Genomic DNA, 22958 nt, shown 5'->3' on the forward strand with positions numbered 1-22958 from the left:
TATGGCCTTTTTAATTGGTTACACTTCGAGTGCCGGACCATGTAAAATGCCGAAAAAAGGGCACATGTTGTACTCAAGGCCAAAAGTGGCCATTTACGTGATATCATTTCCAGAAAATAGCTGTAACATATCTTCTTGAACCAAAATAAATGATAATCGAAATGAAAATAAAAAATATGTTTTTTTTTCATATATTTTGATCAGAAACAAATGCTTCCACATTAAATGGCCTATCTTGTATTTGAAAAAAAAAATAGGTTAAAAAAGTTCGACTATTTTCAAAAAACAGTCTATGTAGATTAATTTTGGAAAAACAAAGTATGCAAAGTGGCTCTTTGTGACAAGTCAACATGTCCAGAAAGTTTCATTTGAGAGAATACTGCCAACATTTGTTCGAGTTGGCGCGAAATTCGTCGTATAGTCTCTATAGCGGCCCTTACACGAGCATTATTTTTGACATTTTTAATGATGACTAAGTAATGATGTATTTCAAATTTGATAGAAATCTCGTCATTACTGCACCATTACACGTTCATTAAAATATTATTTTTTATTAATCACATTTTTAATGACTCGTGTAAGGGCCGCTTATTAGAGAAAGCCATAATGGCATGAAAAAGAGGGCAAACAAGACATTGTCCGTTATTGGTTATTGTTTCGATGACTAATTATCTTAAATATAGTCTTTTTTACTTGAATCGGTACCTAAAAATATTCCAAAGTAGTAGAAGAAATTATATAGAAAATCTGTTTTAAATTGTTCGAATTCTGAACACCTACATTCAGAATCCATCCATTTACGTAATCCTACGTCAAAATAGATTACAGTGGAAATCCTCAACAAAAAAATTTTCATATCGTTTTTTGTACCCCGGCTTAAACCTTTTCGGTCGTTCGCCAGAGAATTTCTCAAAATATTACACTGAGATTTTTTTACTAAAGAAAAACAAATGTTTTAAAAATGCATGAAACGTCCACATCCAGCGTAATCAAAAAAAGTACAGGTGTGTAATGTCAGAGACATAACTGTATGTCGTGAATACGAATAAAACTGACACTCTTTCTTTATATTTCCGAATATCAATTAGTTGATCGATTGTGTGAATTGTGCAAGTTTTGCCCTTTTACACTATTACAATGTGAAACGATACACCTAAACTACAGCAAAAATTTGTTATATTAAACATTCTGACACACAAATATTACGAAATAACCAGTATAGTTCTTTATGATAAAATAATGGTGGTGAACTTTTTTGAAGGCGTTCGTGATGGAGAGTGACGAGTTTAGTTCAAATTCCGATGGATACCATTGACTTCCGATGGATACCGCTGACTTCTGTAATCTATTTCCAGGATGACCTGTTGTCCGTGAATGTGATACTGATATGTGTTCTGTTGGAGTCTCCTGCTTCTTCCGTTTGCGGTAACAAACTTTGTATTTCGCTTGGAGATTCCTCAATTGCACCATAATTAACACGATGACGACAGCCAAATTCGAAGTGAGGTGCTTCTGGTGCTATGCATTTTATATAGCAAATCAGTAGAAAGTTTACTACAAACTACAACTGATGGAAAAATGGTCCGTGTACAGTATGGTGAAGTAAAATTTCGCATAATTCTTTGGGTATAAAATTATGGTTCTAAATGGCACCTTAGAGAATATCGATTATTTCATTTCGGATGTCAATATTTCAATAAAAGAAACTATTAAAATGCTGTACGGGATTAATTTCTGGCATCCCAGAAGGGCCAAATTGTATAATTTTCTAAGATATTAAACATTGATTGAATATAAACTATTTTAAACACTGTTGCGAGTTTAGTACTACACTGCTAATTTTAATTTTAGATTTACAAAGAAGCAATCATTATAGTTCTTTAAGTAACATTTAGAGCCATTAGAACGGCTGATTTTGCATAAGGTTCCACATTGTTGTCCATTTTCTGTTGTATTTTGCTCCAATGCAAACGACCACCAACAGGATGATGTAATCGATCTTCTTCGAAGGGCAACTGGCTCTGCGACCTGAGCGTTTGAGGTTTTATACCACGCAAAAGTTCTGCTCTCATTATTGACGACTGCTCCACCTGACGACCGAAGTCCAAATGAAAGCCGACGACTGCTTCACCCGACCATTGAAGTCCAAATGAAAGCACGACCTAAGCGTTTGAGGCTTTATACCACGCAAAAGGTCTGCTTTCATTGCCAACTGCTCCACCTGACGACTGAAGTCCATATGAGAGTTGCGACCTGAGCGTTTGAGGTTTTTAACCACGCAGAAGGTGCACTCTCCGAAGGTGGTGGTTGATTCAATCATTCCCACGCCATCTGCTTCCATACAACGCACAAGAAGAAATGATCGATTTTCGACCGCGGTTCCCCTTTTATACGCAGTCAGATGAAGTTATGTGCCCAACTACCTCAAAATCGTCGTCCTTGCACGAAAAAGCCAAGCCAAAGTAAAGAGTTTTCCGCGTTGTTTTCAAATTTTGAGAAAACCAAATTTTTGAGTTGTTTTTGGTTATCTCACACTGTTCAAAATATTATCCATAATTCCTGATCATATTTTTGATGAAATAGTGAAAGAATTATGTTACTGCCATTTATACAAGTCGAGATATTCACGATTAAGTTCTGCCCATTCTTCCATATGGCTAGTTTTGAAAAGGTACCCCATAGTAAAGTAAGTCGTATTCACGACAAAAAAAATTTTTTTTAATCGATTCCGGGACTTTGATTTTGATCTATTTGAATCAATTTGAAACAATTCAGTTGAATCGACCAGAATATTGGCACCTGTCAGCAGGAAGTGATAATCCTTTTTCTCGAATTCCGGGAGCAGATAGAGGAGTTATTTGTGACCATGGGGCACCCAGCAAGTAAGCAGGATTTTGCTAGCTTCGAGAATGTCAAAAAATGGGTCGTTTCTTTCATCGAATCAGAAAGGCAGATGTTTTTGGCGAGGATTCGCCGAATTTCCAGAAATTATAGAAAAATGTATAGCAGCTAGTAATGGAAAACATTGCGGTAAAATTTCATTTCAATCGAATATTTTTTTTATGAATATGAAATTTATATTCCTTCGTATTCAAAATCGAAATTTTTTTTTGATGTCAAATGTCTTGGAAATGCGAATGCCTTCAAACAAATTTTCTTAAACCGACTTTGAGACTAAGAAAAATTTTGAGCTTTCCGAAATCATTTTTTTTTATTTAGGGGTTAACCTTATTTTGTGCTAGGGCACATAACCAATTTCACTATCTTTACGTTTCGTCTTAGACTCGTCAGTGCAGAGCAGTTCAAATTGAACTGCTTACTGCTAACCCCTAAATGGCCATCTGAATCGGCCAGTATTAGTCGAAACTTGTTTTCGTTCGGCACGTCAGGAAAGACTTAGCACTTCGGTGCTTATTACAAGTGTGTTGTAAATAGCAATAACTTTACTTCTGCTTAGCGGTTCAAATTGAACTGTTTGAGTTCGCAGCAAGCAGTTTTTGTCGTGAATACGACTTACTTTACTATGGGGTGCCTTTTCAAAATTTACTCTCTGAGAAGTTTTTGATCGTGAATATCTCATGTTATATCTAATGAATCAACATAACTCTTGCTACACGCCATCGGAAATATGATCACAATTTTATAATAAAATTTTCAATTGTGTGACATATTCTCAAATAGTTCAAAATTAAACTTTTCTGAAATGTTTGGTATAAACGAGTATCAAAGAAGATAATTCATAAGGCGCGTTTGCCTTTCTCGTATTTTGAAAGCTCATAACTCAGTGATCTGTAGAAGGATTTATATAATCTAACTTCCAATAGAATCGAAAATTTTCAACTTGAACGTGTATTACAACATTGAAGTTTTTCAATAGTACACTATTGAAAAACCTGTTTGATTTAACCCATAAAAGCACCAGCCAACACAAGAGCATTCATATAAAAGTTGAGTGGTTCATTTTTCCTACCATTTGCTGAGCAACTGTTCCCGAAACAAGACACAGGAGAGCAACATCGAGGGCCTGTCGTCTCACTGTTTCCCGATCTGAATGCACGAGACACCGTCAGCACAATGACACCGAAAACCGGTAGAAAGGCAGCCAAAAAGTCCAGCAAGGCCCATTGCCGAAACAAGACACACACGAGAACCATCTCAGATCTCAATATTTTCTACCAAAAGATTCATCAAGATGGAAGTTAAATTAATTTGTACCGTCACTAACACATTCAATTACGAACGGCAATGCGAAAGCGAAAGTGATGATTTTGAACACATCTTTATACTAGTATACAAATATGCCGTGCGAAATAGAGTTGAACAAATGGAACAAATGAAAGAGATGAACAAAGAGTTAGAACAAATGTTTCCACTTGATTTGCGCATTCTATTTTCCAGGCGTATCAGAACTGGCTAAACTTAAAGCAATCCTAAATATTTCTTTATCACAGTGATGTGGTCGTCCTGAAAGGGACGGGGTTTTCAACTCCTCGTCGTCACGGATGGCCAGCTGCAGATGGCGAGGGATGATTTTCGTTTTCTTGTTGTCACGGGCTGCATTACCGGCCAATTCCAACATTTCGGCAGCCAAGTACTCCATCACTGCCGCCAGATAGACCGATGCACCGGCACCGACACGCTCGGCGTAGTTTCCCTTCCGGAGCAGACGAGGGATTTTGCCAACTGGGAACTGCAGACCAGCACGGTTTGATTGGGACTTTGCCTTAACTGTTCCGCCTGTGTGCATGTTTCTTCGTAAAAATTTCACAAGATGCTGTTAACAGCTAGACAGCCAATTCAGTATTACTGGCTGCCGCTCTACTAACTCTCTCTTTTATATCTTCTTACTGTTTCCCGTTCTGCGATATTTTAACAAAGGGGACGTCCGTACACCGCTACCAGTAGCAGGTATAAAATGAAATGTGATGTGAGAAATAGCGTCATTTAAGTTAAAGCAGCTACTCTGAACGTACGAGACACCGTCAGCACGATGGCACCGAAAACCGGTAGAAAGGCAGATTTGTACCGTCACCAACACATTCAATTACGAACGGCAATGCGAATGTTGAGCACATCTTTATACTAGTATTATTATTATTATTATTATTATTACTATCATTATTATTATTAGAATGACTCTTGCATACCGAAGATCGTCGATACATTTCAGACCAGGCCATTGCAATTGTCTCGTACTGAAATTTCGAGAAGAATCAAATATCTTCGAACTTCATAGCTTCAATAAAAATAAACTACAAATTTGTCGTACCTAGCCTCCTATATTAGCAAATTAAAAATTAATTGTTTCAAGTTTGGAATAAATAGTTGTAGAATAGTAGCTTTTTAATGTAACTAATCTGTACTTTAATGTAGGTGCATCGCTTCAAACTCTATTAGTGAAAAAGAGGAAAGCTTGCACAATTCATACAATCAATCAACTAACTGATATTCGGAAAAGTGATGGGAGCGTGTCAGTTTTTTCATATTCACGACATCCAGTTATGTCTCTGACATTATCCACCCGCCTTTTTTATGCCGAATGTCTTAGAAATTTTTTTAACCGATTCTGGGACTAAGAATTTTTTTAACCGACTTTGGGACTAAGAATATTTCCGAAATCGATTTTTTTTTCGATTCAAAATGTTTTAAAAATGCATGAAACGTCGAGATCTGACGCAAGCTTAAAATTGTCTTAGAAATGCATGAAACGTCCAGATCTGACATAATCTAATTTTTTTTAAATGAAATTATTAGGGTAGACAGGGGCTAGACCGGACACGTGGTTAAACCGGACAGCTTAAATATCTTTTAGCCCTGCTATTATTTCGATTCGTGGATTGACTTTGAAAACGCGCTTTGAGATGATGCGGTAGAGTTGATTTGAGTAAAAACCCAGTTTTAATGGATGTTTTTTTTCAATTTCTAAAAAGTGTCCGATTTAGCCCCGGTCTCCCCTGTATTATAAAAAAGCGCCTGGTAAGGGAGTAGACTTGAGAAAAAACTTTGGAAATCAGCGTAAAAAATATCGCATACTTGGGAAATCCGCGTAACAAAACCATACAAAAACCGTGTTAAAAAGACCGCAGTGTATTCTTCGATTTATTCAACAAGAATCCTTGTTTGGGCCGAAACTACGAGACCCATATATTGGAATAGTTTTAAGTTCAATTTAGTAGTTTTTTCAAACTCCTCATCCAGTTTTTTTTTTCGGAAGCGGAAGGTACCTTCCATTTGCATCTAAGTTCGTGCAAATCGGTTCAGCCATCTCTGAGGAAAGTGAGTGAGATTATTTGACACATACACATAAAGAAAGACAATGCTCGACTCGACAAACCGATTCGAATGGTATATGACACTCGGTACAATTTTTACCAGTCGAATGTTCAAGCGATATCATAAGTTTTCTCTATGAGTGAGAGCAGAGACTTTTGATCTGATCACGATTTTAGTTTTCTTCTACCCAGGCCCAGATATTTTACGATGTGAATTTAAAAAAGCAACGGTCTCAGGATCACGGGTTGATATTTCACATCAGCCCGTTGAATACTGTTAGCACTCACACATATTGCTCTCTAAGTCAGTTGGGCCTGACTCACTCGGAATAAGCAATTGCTTCGGAATAGATCGATTATTCTTCTGTGGTTGCTCGCATCGTGCCCCGGTCGTTGTAGTCATAGATAACTTTGTACACTTCGAATCGCTGGACCTAAGCTATCTCCCCGACTCAAAAAAAAACGCATACCCTTTTTTCTGACACAAACCGTAAAATTGGAGTGAAATAGTTCCCATGAGACATAGGTGAAGGATTAGAAATTTGTAGACGGATTGCCTAGAGGAAAATCACTCTAATCTTCGGACTTGCTGTGCCAAATAAACTTGTTAAATCTTGTTTGAGTTCGAACAAAGTGAAGAATGTTTCTTCCCTGGGAAATTATTGGCATTAAAAGTTTCACAAAGTAGTCCCACGTCAAATGTGAACCTAAAGCGTTTTCGTTGAAAGCAAATCGAATAGTGTTAGAATTGCAGAAAATGTGTTATAAATATGGTTAATTTTCTACTAACGTTTACAGAGCGCAGGGAGAAATGTGTTGAAAGAAAACAATAAACAGATATTCGAGTACTAATAATATAAACATACGCACACATGCACAAATTTTTGCTAATTGAAACCAAGAACAAACACCAGCATTTTTTGTTATAGAACTAAAATTCTACACTTCCCACAAGCAACACAAACCAGAAAAGTAAGCAGAACAACTGATTTCATTTAGCAACGATTTACTCAGACAATTTATCTCATCTAATAAAAATTAATCGTACCGTTAGTCGTTGAAAGTACTGCTTCATAATTACGGAATCGATCGGTTCTTCGGCAAGCAGTCGTATCTCCCAAATCTTTATGAAATCAAATCATTGATCTTTTCCAAAAAAAAACTAACCACTAAATATAAAACATACAAAAAAATTTCTTCGGTTTGGACGTTTATTAAAGTATAGTAAATACAGAGCAATAATGTACACTGTTCACTACCGATTTTGTTTTTTTTCCAAAGCAGTAATTAAGTACAGCAGAAAAAAAACACAGAATGCCACTAACTAATCAAATATGTAGTCAAGTAATGGGAAACTTTCAACGAAATATATGGCTGACTGTTTCTGGCTAAGTAAACTCAATGATATTGCTCATTTCAAGTTCCTTCCCCGAAGCCGCTGTCATCGGAACAAAGTGTTATTCAGCAAGGCATTTTCATTCGTTAATTTTATCTATTTAATGTGTCTTCTTCAATTTATTTGTAAAATGAACTTATTCATTTCGATTATTTTTTAATACTTGTGTTCAAACTGATTCGTTCTAAAGGAAAAGAAAAAAAAAGAAAATTATAACAAGTTAGTGTCAACTGATACTGTAGAGTGTTAGAAGAAATTATACGAAAACGAAAATGATTGACTGAGTTGTTTCAATGAACAATGATTTATGAAATTTGTCATGACTAACGATTGATAAACAGACTACTAGAATATTTAATAATGCTTAGAACTTCGTATGGCAAGATTCACCTACATGCAATAAGTCCGGTTCACGATGTAATAGTAAAGGTAGTCACATTTTCCTATGGCTGGAAGAAGTCAAATTAAGGTTCTTAAAAGTACAACGTCCGGAATGTGTGACCGTTTCCGAAAAGAAAACAATAATTTTGACCAACGACTAACGAGTCGTACTTAAACAACTTGATTTCTTTGAATAATTTCGCTTCTCTTTCAAGGACCGTTCAATGTAACCACCGGTATTACTACATCGTGACGTCTGATAGTGAACTATGATCGTGATTGATGAGTAGGAAATATGTTTCAGAGTAATGAAAGAATGGACTACGTGTAGGGAGAGTTGTTTCGTTTGAAATCATAACACCGGAATGGATCGGAGGAAGGAAGGTAAAAATAAATTAAAAACGAATACATACTCTTCGGGTGGGCTGTTCTGTAACTGTTGGTCCTTCACCTGCGTTGCTACTACTGGCAGCATCTCTCTAAATAAATACATGTAAGAAAAAAATGCAGAAAAAAAACAAGTGATAGAAACAGAGCAATGAACATGTTTTAGTCTGGTAGCTTCGGGCAGGGGATTTTTTGGTTTTTGGGTGAAGTGCTGGTGATCGAGGGAAAGGAAATGGCGGATCGCGAACGGTGAACCGACAGTTTAGTAGTGGAGACAACGGTTGACATTTTTTTTTGTTTGCAGCGATATGACAACGAAAAAGTGCGATGAGTGTGATCAGCCGGTGGGAACATGTTCCTAAGTGGTGTTATGAAAGTTTCTGTCAACAATGTACTGAACAACATTACAGTCTACTAATCTTGCCGGTATGAACAAAAAACTTGACATCAGTATCAATATTTTCTCTTAAATTGTGACACTAAGAACTTGTTCCAACTATCATAGTTTTGTTTTTCTGTACATATTTATTTGATAGTTCAAAACATTTTTTCAATTCTTTTCACTGAACGGATAAGGATCATTTCTTTATTTCAAAATTCATCTTAAAATTTTAACCCGTAGCTAGCTCCTATCCGGGAAAATTTTTTGCCATTTACACTACCGTCCAGCATATGAAAACACATGAAGAAACAGCCTAACTGATTAGAAGAACCGGGCATGCTTTGCTGTGCTCGGCCGCCACGGCATTCAATTATAGTCATATCTCTATGGTAGTCCCTCACATGAACTGAGATCATCGAATAGATGATTATGACAAAAACAAAATCTCAAATCAGTGTCTGACGGCAAAGCAGAGACTGAAGATGGACTTGCGACTACGACGTGTAGTGATGATTAAACTATGTGGTGCCCGAACACAGCTGAACATGCTCGGTTCTTCCAGCCAATTCTTCGTGTGTTTTCACATGCAGGGTAGTTTAATAAGTAAAACAATTTTCACGGATATGAGCTAGCTACAGGTTCGAGTTTCGTTTCTGTGGTAGCTTTTACGTGGTTTTTATTTCATATTTATATTCACAAGTCGTTTTTCCAAAATGGTTTTCTGGCTAGATACAGATCATCAAAGCGAGTAAACCTAGACAAATATTAGTACTGCGAGAGGCTACTGTACTTGTGGCGACAGCATGAGCCGTTTCTCCGGTGCGCGAGATAAAAATTCCCAGTATTTAGAACAGGCCCAAATCGTCTATGTTCTGTATTTATAAAAATATTTCTGTCATTCAAGTTTTAGGTAGAAATTCCATGTCCAAAAGAAAATCGAGAATGGTGCAATTCCTACAGGAAGGAATACAGCATTAAAATTCTTGCAATTTTGTCCAAAAATCATTTTATTCAGATTTCATGCTTCTTCCAAGAATGCTCTTTAGTGCAGCTTTCACACCAAATTCGATTATTGCAATACTATCAGTCATTTGAAAACCAAATAATTAAAAATTAAATTTGAAGTCTTTTCTATTTCTTCGCGTTTTGCCTTCGGCTAGACTAGGCTGCTAGGCACGAGATGGCAGTTCAATTTGAACTGCTTTCAGCACTGATGAGCCGAAGGCGAAACGCGAAAAAAATAGAATTATAATTATTAGTTATTTTCCGAACTATTCGCCTTTTTCTAGACTACCACTAAATCAGTCCTTAAAGGCTATTTGGAAAATCAGTCCTTCTTAAGACTTATTCAAATTAAGAATGTATTCTAGAGAGCTTGAGCTTGAGCTTGAGCGACCACCCCTGGTTGCTACTCCGTTACTGATCGGGATTAGCTGAAATTGTACAGGGAGTTTCTAGATGATCCGACCTGGGACTGGTAAATCATCCTTCAATGTACATCTTCTGGTAATCCCAGAATTCATTGATCAGTACCGGCGCCGGCCAGGCCCGAACGTAGATCGTCTAAGGAATGGGAAGGGATGTTAGTCCAACACTTGTTGTTACTAGAGGCCGTATATACTACTGCGCACCCCACAAGTGTCACGGGAGAAGGATATTTGTTAGTAAAAATTTCAGTATTTGTATTATTTGCGCGCGACTCAGTATGTTCTGGTTTCAAGATGCTCGGATGCAACTCACTGACTTCCCGAGTGAACATTTCAACAATATCGTATATTGAAGTCCCAGGAAGTCTTGATTCACAGCTCTTATTCGAGGAAACTGAAGAAAGATTTGCAATACTATCGCGTAACGAATAAAAACTTACCTATTTTTTATAAATGAAATTACGTGTTACAAAATAAACGAGTGAATAGGATTTAGACAAAATAGTTGATTCATTGCATTGACATATTCTAAACAGTTGTTATAAAACCATTATTTATTATTCTTTATTATTTCCGCTTTATTATTTTAATTACTTATTAAAATTATTAATTGGTTATATTGGTTGATCTGGGCAGCCGGCTGCCGAGAAAAATCTTAATTTATTGTTTGAAATATTAATATCAAGTGTTTTTTTACTACGTGTTCAATATATCGATATATGTTATCTCTGTTATTAACTTTGTAATATCAACGGATTTGCGCAATAGTTTTAGATTTTTTTTATCATTCGATTTATAATCCTGACAGACAATCAATAACATGGAAGAAGAAAACATTCCAAATAAAACTTTTTTTCGAAGTTAGACGGAAATTGACAGGTTGAATGAAGAGATAATTTAGTAAAATAGAGTAATCAAAAAAAAAAAAAATTGAAAATATCTGATAACTGAAAGGAAAAAGAAACTCCTGCAATTGTCGCCTTTTACGACATGGAAGCAGGAACCCAGTGGATCTATTCTTGGTTCATTTTTTTCCGCCAGATTCCACACGGCATCTAGGCTGGTACTGTCCGGAGAGAGCTAATAGGTACTATCAATCTCCTAGTGGACCCCAGCCCCTGCAAATTAAGAATGTATTCTAGAGATGACCAAAACCGTTCGTCTCAAAGAACCGCTCGAAACTTATTACAGGGTGACAAGTGAATTGCCGATTTCAATTTCCGTGTTTTTTCCTGGTTTTCCTGGTTTGCGAGATAAAAATTCCCGGTTTTTGGAATAGGATAGAATCGCCTATTTTTAGTTTTTTTTTAACACTCCAAATACCAAGCCTAAAAAAAGTTGGAACGGTAACTTCGAGCTGTCATAGATCAGCTATTTTTCAATGAATCCTAATAAATTTTACACCCTCGAATTTTATGTAGTCAATAGATTGATTCAAAAATTTTATAGTCGACTGATTAGGAAAAACCAATGAAAATTTGATTTTTCCCATTCCAGGCTTTTTTTTCTCGCGCACTATATGCTCTATTTGCTTCCCTATTTTCTTTCCTTTGGCCAACGTCGCATATAGTATATTAAGAACTTTAACTTTACCGAGTAATAACATTGTTGTTAGTCAACCGATTTTCGAAATTTGTTCACTATTGGAAAGGTACTACTTCTAGAAACAAGATTCACTGAAACAAACGAAAAAGGTGAGACTTTTTACAATGATCGTAAATATCTCGAAATTCATAGCGATAAACTATATATTTTTACAAATCATTTGATTTCTAGTGTTACCAGTTAGTATCAGAAGAAAACTTTAAAATATCGGTGAATTTATAAATATATATAAATATTTCAATTTTTTTTACATGTTTACATGACATTTACATTTTTATGCTTCAAAATATTGGAATTTTGACCAGAAACAATGTATTGATGAACAAAATTATATATCCGTTGAAAGAATCTCAAGAAATTTTGTACAAATTCGGAGAGTTTCTATTATTACTAAAATTTTACCAAACAAAATCACGTCAAACTTTCAAATTTTATGGCACTTCAATTTTTTTTTTGAAAAAAAAAATCAACTCTCTGGGACAGTTCGCTTCCACATCTCATCCAAGTCAGTCGATGAAACAAAACCGCTTACGTTCAAGACGGAAGAAATCAAGTACAGTATTGTGTAGTGAACAATAGAACGACCTCGAAATGAGTGAACAAAACGAACAAAAGCTACCGCCGCTACGAAAGAATACAATTATTGTTGACTTCAGGCAGTGCAAAATTCGACCTTCGACACGAGAACTTGAAGGTTTGCTTAGGGAACAAATGCATCTTGACATTAAACGTGTGCATTTACTTCAATGCAATAAGACAAATAATGTTGTTTCAATCCAGTTTTATGAACAGTTGAATGCAATTCAATTCGCAAAAGACAATAACAATGTGCACTATGTGGAGCACGAAAACATTAAGTACAAAATTCCAGTATATATGTATGGAAGATAGAAGTGCGTGTGCATGATCTTCCCTCAAGCGTCATCGATCCTTATATTCGCAAAACTATGTCCCAATACGGAGAGATTCTCTTGATCGAAAAAGAAAAAGTGGAAGAACTTTTTCCTCGGTATTCTAAATGGCGTACGTTTGTTACGCATGCGCTTGAAGAGGCCTATACCTTCTTATGTGACTTTCGATCAGGATACAAGAATCCCGTGCAAATCACTTGTTACCTATGACAATCAGATGGCCACATGTCAATATTGCCAAAAAGCTGTTCACTACGGTAAGCCATGTGATAAACTGAACATGTGTAGATGGAAATGGAAGCTCATCTTCCCCTAGAAAAAGGGTGATAACGAGATCCAATAGCAAAAAAATAACAAAATGTAAGCCAATCGGCCACGTAAAGCTTGTACGCGAAAAGGCCTGAATAAAAAATTTTATTAAAAAAACTCTCTGGGACATTGAATTTTGAGATTTCCGAAATCGAACGTCAAGATCTAGTGTTATTTCGACGTTTCCGGTAACTCTAAGATATTTGGCATAAAATATAAATTTTCTGTTCCGGTCCTGGAGTCGATTTTTTGTCGTGAATACGACTTACTTTACTATGGGGTGCCTTATCAAAATTAGCCATATGGAAGAATGGGCAGAACTTAATCGTGAATATCTCGACTTGTATTAATGGCAGCAACATAATTCTTTCGCCATTTCATCACAAATATGATCAGGAATTTAGGATATTATTTCGAACAGTGTGAGATAACCACAAACAACACAAAAATGAAGTTTTCTAAAACTTTGATAACAATGCGCAAAACTCTGTACTTTTGCTTGGCCTTTTCGCGCAAGGACGACGATTTTGAGGTAGTCAGGCACATATCTTCATCTGAATGCGTATAAAAGGGGAACCGTTGTCGGAAATCGATCATTTCTTCTTATGTTGGATGGAAGCGGACGTCGTGGGAATGATTTAATCAACCAGCAACTTCGGAGAGTGCACCTTCTGCGTGGTTAAAAACCTCAAACGCTCAGGTCGCAACTCTCATTCGCTTTCCGGTCATCAAGCCATTCGCTTTCCGGTCATCATCAAGCGGACTCTGAGTCTGCTCTTAGTTCTTGAACTCAGGTCCTGTTTCTTATTCCAGAATTCTTCTGTTCGATTCTTTTTAGAATCATAATACTCCCAAAGAATTATGCGACATTTTACTGTACTCTATGCAACCCATATTGGTAGTCGTGGCGAGAAATCGTCTTCAAGCTTCAGAGCTTAGTTCCGAAATATGGGTTCAGAATTCAGAGCCTGCGTGCTGAACTGGATTCTGGAAAAAGGTTCCGGAACTGATTTCAGTTTCGAAATTGTAGTCTACTAAAATCCAACTGAATTATGAGTCTGTTCTAAGTTTTGAATATAGTTCTTGAGCTCAGGTCCAGTTCCTCATTCAGGAATTCTTCAAATCGGTTCTTTTGTCCTGAATACGACTTACTGTACTATGGGGCGAATTTTCAAAATTACCCTGTACCAGAATGGGCAGAACTTTACCACGAATATCTTTTGATGTATTTAACCCAATAACATATTTTTTTCTGTAAGCTATCGGTAATATGATTAGGAATTCGTGATTAAATTTTCAACAGCGTGAAAAAACCTACAAATAATTGAAAAACAATGTTTTCTAAAACTTTTGAAAAAAATTCATCACACTTGCTTGCCTTTTTCGCATCCGGACAACAGTTTTGAGGTAGTCAGGCACATATCAGAATCTACCGAACAAATAGAAAAGGAAATCTTTGAATAAAAACTGTTCATTTCTTTTATTACTACAGACGAAACTGGATGTCGGGGTGAGGTTTTCCCACCAACATCAGTAAGAACAAATCAAGTATAAAGCGTGAAAGTCTCATTTGGACTTCGGTCGTCAGGAGGAGCAGTCGGCAATGAAAGTAGTAAAGCCTCAAACGCTCAGGTCACAGAGCCAGTTTTCAGGATAATTTGATAAGCTTTGTGCAATTTTCGCAGTGCAAAATTCGCATCAGTGTTTAATATCTTAGAGAATTACACAATTTGGCCCTTCTGAATGCAATAAATTTATCTCGTACGGCATTTTGATAACTTTTCGCACTGAAATATTTAAATCCGAAACGAACGAAAATTCGCTCTTTTTTCTTGATTCCTCCCAGTGAACGCTGAGCACCTCCGGAGTCAACTTCCTTGACACATTTGATTCACATTATGGTCATCTTTTCACTTTTCATAAGCTTCCGCTTCACCATTGCCCAAAATCTCTTGTTCGGCCGAAACTGCGGGCAGTTGGGTGGATTTATGTTTTTATCGATGAAATTTAAGTTATTATCTCGGTACCACCGGATGACTTCCCGGCTGTAGTGGCAACTCGCCAAATCCGCTCAAAACTTCATGACACCTTTATGGGCTTCGATGAAAGGTAGTACGAGGTTTTTTTTGAGGTATTCTTCCTTGTACAGCTTCGAGTTCATCGTCTTATTTGTCACGAAAACTTTGGTCTTTGCTCTGCAGCTGCATATTCCTTGCCAAATCATCAGTTTTTTCGGTAAATTTCTCTATAAAAGCAAACTTAAACTTTGAAGGAACATCTCCTCGTGACATCGCCATGTAGAATTTTTGGCCAGAAAGCTGTCCGAAATCCCTTCTGACGTAGGTTTCATCGTCGATGAGCAGGCGTCCTTGGTACTTCGTCCAAACCTGCTGGAACAGTTTGGTGACGAAACTTTGCTTCAACGTTCTGTTTGGTTGCTTACTGGCTTGATAAGAATGATATCCTGTTCGCAAATAAATTCCTCGAACGGTACTGCGAGCAGCAGCGTTCATATATCCCACTACGACGCTTACCTTGAGGCACTCGTTCCACGCTGTTTCGCTCCCTGAAACGTTTGAGCACATCATACACGGTTGATTTGGCGATTTTCAACGTTTTTGCGATTTTTATTGCGTACCACGTTGGATTATCAAGGTGAGTGTCCAGATTTTTTTCTCTCCACCACAGAAAGTGGGCGTCTAGGTAAATAAACCGCTGTAAAAGAATTCTTGCAGCGGTCACCTTCCGTGGCGCTGCAACACAATAAGTGATTCCTGATTCTAACTGGACAGAACATTAACAATTTTGTGTTTTGTATACTTATTCTCAAACTTTCATAGATAACAACTAAGAAAACTCTGATCAAATATATTATATTAGTCAATATGGATCACTTTAACGAAATCAATACAAATCGAAAAGGACATCACAGTAACACCATCTCGTGACGCAAAAGGCTATTAGTTCAGTCATGTTTAATAGTTTGCGTTTAGTGTGCACCCAGAAGTGAAATGTCAAAAATAATTGAGCATGATGCCCACATAGAGGTATGAGAATTTTCATATTACAATGTGTTTTTTTCTGACGAAAGTAAATATAGTCTATAAATAATGTAGAATTACGCTCTTTTAGACCTATCGTTTTCACTCTCAAGAATTATAAAGCAGTATTCTACTTTGCTCGTGAATGTTATGAATAGTGCTGAAAAGACGAAACCTATTGGCTGTGAAGACAATGTTTGGCAGACCACTTCTGATATATAGAACAAAATTAAACTGAAATGAACGGTGTATTATAAGTTACTTTGATTGCGATATTTTTTTCATTGCGTTCATGACATTGAATTTAAATTAGCTGCACATTATCTTTTCTCTCAGGAAAAGTTAGAATGTAAAAGTAAATTGTCATTTTTATAAATTGTCTATGAATTTAACTAAGCGATCGGCCCCTTGCTGTGAACTGTTCTGCGAATAGTTTAAAATTTTAGTCAAAATTTGAAATTTCAATATTTATTTTGTAAAAACTTATTGAATTTCGTTCAACAGACGAACCATTCCAAAATTCGACAAGTAGAAAGTTTGTTTAGCACTGAAAAAATGTTAATAAATAGCATGATAAGTGAAATACAGTAAGGAAAAGAACAAGTTATACTTATTACTTCTACTTCAATTGATAGCTCTCGTTGAGGCGAATTACGGTTTATTCATATACCGAATTGTTTTGTTTTGAAGCATTTATTTATTTATTAAACAACCTGATATTGTGTATTTCTATCACCGTAACCGTAATTTTCCAAATCAAGGAATTTTAGTACATAATTCGGAAATGTTGGTAAAATTCTGGAACTAACATTAAGATTAATTTGTTTAGTTCTGCGTGCACATTTCACACATATTTTTAATGAATAGGGATTTTTTTTATAAAAACAAAATGTTCTCATCCGAGTTAGTATCAGATTGCGATTCTAAACCGTATTTACAGCTTATTTTTTCGTGCAGTGTATATCGAGCAATATTCCATATATTTGGAGTCGTTTGGTTCAGTGTACTGATTGGGAAAATTGTCATATGTGCATTAAAAAAATTGTAGTGTATTAGTAACCTTTTTTGCCACCGCACTTTACTATGATGTCTCTCGTGAATCGCAAGAGTGATCCATATTGATATATAGTATATTTGCTCTGATGCTTCCTGAGAGATTTAAAACTTCTGTTAAACCTTTAAAAACCGTTGGATGAAACATAAAATGTTGTCCCAATTTCCAATGGATTGTTCAACATGTGGTATTGTCTCCTACTTTTCACTTGTTGAATGAAAAAAAAATATGTTATATTTGGGCCAATAAAGTTTTTTCCGGTTTCGCAATAAAATTTCTGGCTTTTCTCCGGGTTTTCCCGGTCACTTGCCACCCTAAGTTTCTTAATTCAGGTTCGGAATTCAAGTTCTAGAATTAAATTTGGATCAATGAGCTCAGTTCCATAAATCTAGAACAAAATTCATAAACTGAAATCATGAACTGGATTCTTAACCTGGATTTTGCAACTGAATTCTGAGCATGTTCCGAACGGTGCCAATATTCTCTAATTTCGTAAAGCGGTTGTACTAATAGGTTAAGCACCTAAAAATGTCTATGCTAAATTTAAGCTAAATCGGATATGGGTAAGGTAACCGCCGAGGGGCACAAATTACCAATATACGATTCAGCACAAAATTTTGCATAGTACGTAAACTCGCATAAAAAAGACTTCAGTGTAGTTTATTTATACCCGGCTTTAACCTAATTTTGGTCGTTCACCGGTCGGAGTATTTCTTTTACTTCCGGATAGTAGAATGAATCAGTCGTCAAATGTCAAACTTTTGTATAGAAACTACCACTTCGTTGCAATTCTGGAAGCGAAGTAGTAAATCTGGTAAAATTCACACAAATGAACGATTATCGATTTTCAGTAGTGTGAAAGGACCAGTGCAGTAAAATTTAAATCAATTCAATTGAATGTTAAACACACTGACGATCTCTCTACTGCAGTAAACTTCACACTCTGACACACACAACGTTCGCTGACGTATCGAGCCGGCAATATTCAGTTCTTCAATCGACTCTTTTCTAATCAAAGCTCAGTTTAACCACCGTTAGTTGATCTCTTGAGGTAACAGAATATCTCTTTCAATAATGTGAGAGTGGCCTTTAAATAAGGTTCATGTAAACATTCGAATTGGTTCAAGATAATAGATGAAAGACAAAACAGGTAGCTGAAATATCAATTACAGAATACACATAAATTAATAGTTTCCTCCTTCAGTTTTCATGACTAGGTACGACTATTCAACTGACGATGAATTCTGAGAGCTTCACTTGAAAATGGCAGCAAAAGTAATATGAAATTCCATCGATATGCTGACCATAAATTTCATTTTCATCTGATATCATTCGGTTCAAAGTGAAATTTTACCGCACTGGAAAGGACCACGTAAACTTTATTCGTATTCACGCATTTTTACGTTTCGTCTTCGACTTCCTCAGTGCATTAGTAGTTCAACATAAACTTGATAAATGATAAATAAATGGAAGACTAAATGTAAAAATATGAAATCGATTCGATAGTCACAATAAGCCGGAAAACTGATAAATGGAAAAGATAAAACTGAGAGGAAGAACGAAAAGCAAAAAAGAGGAAACGCAGTAGAGAGATACAAAAAAAAGCGTCTGTCTCAAACCTTTGCAATAATTTGCTCCGCGTAGAAATCTGTAAAGAATTTCCATTATGACGTAAGTGCAAATGACAGATTCTCTTTGTTTACTCTCTCTCTCTCTTTCATTTATTACGGAATAATCCTGCAATTATTATGGAATAATCTCGGGTTGGCGGTTTAATGCATAAGGTGCTTGTTTTATAAGCCAGTCGTCCAGCCTGGAAGGATTCTTAGTGTCAGTAGGATGAACTTCCTTATGATAAAAAAAGAACCGGAATTTTCATTTTAAAATTCCCGCGCTTGTCCAATCGGTAAACTTTAATTCTCTCAACGTTGGCAACACTTTTATACACATTTTGTCAAATTTTAGTTTTTAGTTTTTGTTTGGCGTCTATACAAAGAAGTTGAAAAATTTTCGTGTGGCGATTTTTATAATGGATGAAAATTTAGAACAACGGCTCGCCTTCGAAGCGCCATTCGGTCGATTGTTGTGCGGTTTCGACGTCATATTCATAGATCCACACCTCATCACCAGTTATGATGCATTCGATGAATGTGGGGTCACTATCTGCGTTGGAAATCATCTCTTTGGTCACATCAACATGATGCTGGTTTTGAATGTAATTCAGCTTTTTTAGCACCAGCCGAGAAGCGACGCGTTTCAAACCCAAAACATCAGTTAAAATGTGTTCGGCTGATCCATAAGAGATGCCCAACAACAAAGCAATCTCTCTAATCGGTACAGAACGATTTTGCAACACGATTTGCTTCGCCGATTCAATGTTTTCTTCAGTAACAGATGTTGTTGGGCGGCCAGGGATCTCATCATGATCCAAGCTTGTACGACCACCTTTGAAGCGTTTATACCACTCGTATGGCTGTGTTTTTCCTAGACACGATTCACCAAAGGCCTTTTCTAACATTTTCAACGTTTCGGAACACTTAAATCCATTTGCAACACAAAATTTGATGCACGCATGTTGTTCTAAATTTTCATCCATTATAAAAATTGCCACACGAAAATTTTTCAACTTCTTTGTATGGACGCAAAACAAAAACTAATCGTACGATATGCGTCAAAATTTGACAGAATGTGTATAAAAGTGTTGCCAACGTTGAGAGAATAAAAGTTTACCGATTGGACAAGCGCGGGAATTTTAAAATGAAAATTTCGGTTCTTTTTTGATCATAAGGTAGATGCGAAGTCTGTTGAGAAACAGGTAAAATTCTACAGAAAAAAATGTAATATCAAGGCTTTGCAGATTAAAAGATGACAGTTCTAGTTATTATTCGCTGGAAATAGTTGATGGGAAAAATTGCATTCTATACAGAATGATACGCAGGGCAAACTATTGCAAAAGTTTGAGACAAATGCTTCCTTTTCAAACGATCAGCTTGCCGATGTTTAAAAATAAATCCATAACTCTATTGGGTATTTACTAGGCCAGAGCCAGGAACGATGCATGTATTTCAAACACAACTTAGGAACATGATCTTCGATTGAAAAAGACACAGAAATAATATACAACTAAATGAAACGCTAAAAAATCTTGCTGGCGTGTAGAGTTTTGTAATCAGAAATTCTACATTCGCATTTAAAGAAAAATGTTTACACTGTACAGTTCGACACACAAACACATTCGAATGAAAATGAACACACGCTGTATAAACATAGCCAATTCAGCCAAAGTTACAATAGCAAAGACAACGGACTTAACGGCAAAAGAAAAAAATAAACAATCGTTACGAAGGAAGGAAAACGGGTATGAAGAGTTTATTATACCCTCTTTAACACCTCAAAAACAGCATCTTAAATCCCAGGAATAGTTTATCTATCTCGTTTCATATAGTCGCAGTCTTTCCGTTGGAAACCCACAAACCAGTAGACATTGAAAAAAATTAAATAAAATGTACTCACGTGCAGATGATGGTAGTCACTGGTGCTATCATTCGCCGGAGGTTTGTACTTGCCGCAGCAGAAATTACAGCAACAGCAACAACAGCAGCAGCAATAACATCCCGTTATTATGCCACAAATAAGGACAAGCGCCTACGAGAAAGAATGAAATTTGTAGTCTCAATTTAACAGGAAATAGGGATGGGAAATTACCTTGCATGTCGGCGACGTCACCATGAAGTACGCATTGACATTCTCCTCTCCGAACTGTTCGGCTATGTACAGTCCAAGCGAACCGTAGTTGTCGTAAATGTTCCGTTTGGTCAGGTCACTGAGGATGGAATGCGCGCGGTTCACCTCTTTGAACTGGAATCAATAGCAAACGATTAGAGTGTCGTTTAGAATGTTTACAGCCTTGTCGGACATACCTTCTCGGCTGCGTCTGGATTATTTGGGTTCTTATCCGGATGATATTTTAGAGCCAATTTCCGGTATGTCTTCTTGATTTCATCGGCTGTGGCTGTCTTTGGTATTCCAAGCGTTAGGTAAAGTGTGTCACCCGATGTACTATGGGAAATTAAAGATGAAATCATTAATTGTTACTACATTACAGTGGAGATAGTATTGACAGCGCTAGACTCGTATGAATCATGCTTTTAGCCGAAAATGAGAATAATTAATAGCTTAGATCCGTCGAGTGATAAGAACAAATGTTACCGACATTACGAACTAGCTAAGCACAACATTCTCTCGTTTGGTTGCGCTTATCAACTTGAAGGTCGTTCATCGGTACCAACATTTCATACTCTGCCGATCGATACGTTTTTGTTTATACAAAAAAATCAGTATCAATGTATTTGAAATTATGCTACCAAACACCACCTTCTGCTATGTACTTTTCGACAATCTTGTAATGTTTTGTAGGTCATGAAGATCTCAAAAGGAATAAATTAAATACAGTAGCAGCAAATTCAAATGAAACCCGAGATGACCAATGAGAGAATGCTATTGGATTGTTGTGCTCTCTCAGAACAAATTTATGAATTATTAATCAAAACTTTATTTGGTAAATTTCAAAATAACTAAATGAATAAAACGTTCTTATTTCGGTTCCAATAATCCGTAATCCTACATGTCATGTTTTGCCTGTGCATCACGGGACAAGGCACTGGATCGAAGCAAGGACCTGCTTCTCCACCTCTCTCACGTCCTGCTTCTCTCTTTCTCTTTCGATCAATCTCGAAGGATTCTGAACGTTATTGTAAAACAAAACCCAGACAAGTTTCAACGTCTCAAGGTATCAAATTAAAATACCAATCAATGTTGAAAATTCAACTCCAAGTTCTTTTTTTGCTGACGCAGCTGAACCAACAATAACAAATGTGTCAAGCGGCGAATGAATCACTCGACATTTTTCGACTTCACTTCCCAGCACTCTCCGGGTAGTACTTTGAGAAATCGATTTTTCACCTTCCTCTTCCTCACGTCGGGTAACATCGTTACCAAAACGTAGTAATTCGAAGCTGCTGTTCGGTAAATTTTTCCACTTTTTCTCGTTCTCCAGAACCCCATCCATAGATTACTTACGATAATTTCCTTTTATCCATGATGCTCTGCTATAGCTGTAGCCAGGTGTATATGTTTTACTACTGCGATATTCCAGTTGGTTCGGGTGTGTGTGAGGCAAAAGTATCCGTTTTCGTTGTCCTTTTGGTTGCCTCTCGCGTAGATCCGATCCAAGGGTTCACAGGGTAAGCTCCCGTTCGCGCACTCTTATTTGGTCCGCTGTTTTTACTAGCCCCTAAATTGAACACTTTCCGATCGAAAATCGAACAAGCCGTACGCGAATTCAACTCAATTTATTCCGATTTTCCGTTTTCACATCTGCTACACGCTCACACTCCTTTGCAGCTGTACAGTAAGAAGGGCGAATCAAATTTTCTTCTTCAATCTTCACGCCAGCAACTGCAGCTGTCAGTATCATGTGAACCAGGCAGCGTTGCCAATCTCAAAACGGTACAGTTTTCAAAAAGGGCTTAAGCAGACGCTAAGCATTGCTATTTGCAACGCACTTTTTTACACTGAAAGTGCAATGATGCATCGATGAACTGAATGCGAAACGTAAATAGTTCAAATTAGTCATGTGCACTTTAGCACAAACCGGTACTCAAGAGATATCCCCAAATGACTAATGAATATCTGCAAATCCTCAGTAATAGTTACGAAACATAAACTGACCCAGTCTGTGAACTTTGAAATATCATTTGTTTTGTGAAATAGTATCGTTTTCGAAAGTAAAGA

General features: G+C 36.7%; 1 protein-coding gene across 3 annotated transcripts in view; it reads right to left on the bottom strand.

Moving 5' to 3' along the window:
* The window catches only part of LOC131434707 (dnaJ homolog subfamily C member 5 homolog), a 29257-nt gene extending 6629 nt beyond the window's left edge, over positions 1 to 22628 (bottom strand). Inside the window, exons 1-5 of one of the 3 annotated variants that reach the window (XM_058601727.1) lie at positions 22245 to 22628; positions 21086 to 21224; positions 20871 to 21023; positions 20679 to 20810; positions 8463 to 8528 (exon numbers count right to left, since the gene is read on the bottom strand). In XM_058601727.1, the coding sequence (XP_058457710.1) occupies positions 8463 to 8528; positions 20679 to 20810; positions 20871 to 21023; positions 21086 to 21224; positions 22245 to 22264 (510 nt within the window). In that variant the 5' untranslated portion in view covers positions 22265 to 22628. The remainder of the gene's footprint in view (positions 1 to 8462; positions 8529 to 20678; positions 20811 to 20870; positions 21024 to 21085; positions 21225 to 22244) is intronic. The other 2 variants (XM_058601728.1, XM_058601729.1) reach the window with 2 other exon arrangements.
* Positions 22629 to 22958: the final 330 nt, after the last annotated feature.

This window comes from Malaya genurostris, chromosome 3 (assembly GCF_030247185.1).
Source record: "Malaya genurostris strain Urasoe2022 chromosome 3, Malgen_1.1, whole genome shotgun sequence".
Classification (NCBI taxonomy): domain Eukaryota; kingdom Metazoa; phylum Arthropoda; class Insecta; order Diptera; family Culicidae; genus Malaya; species Malaya genurostris.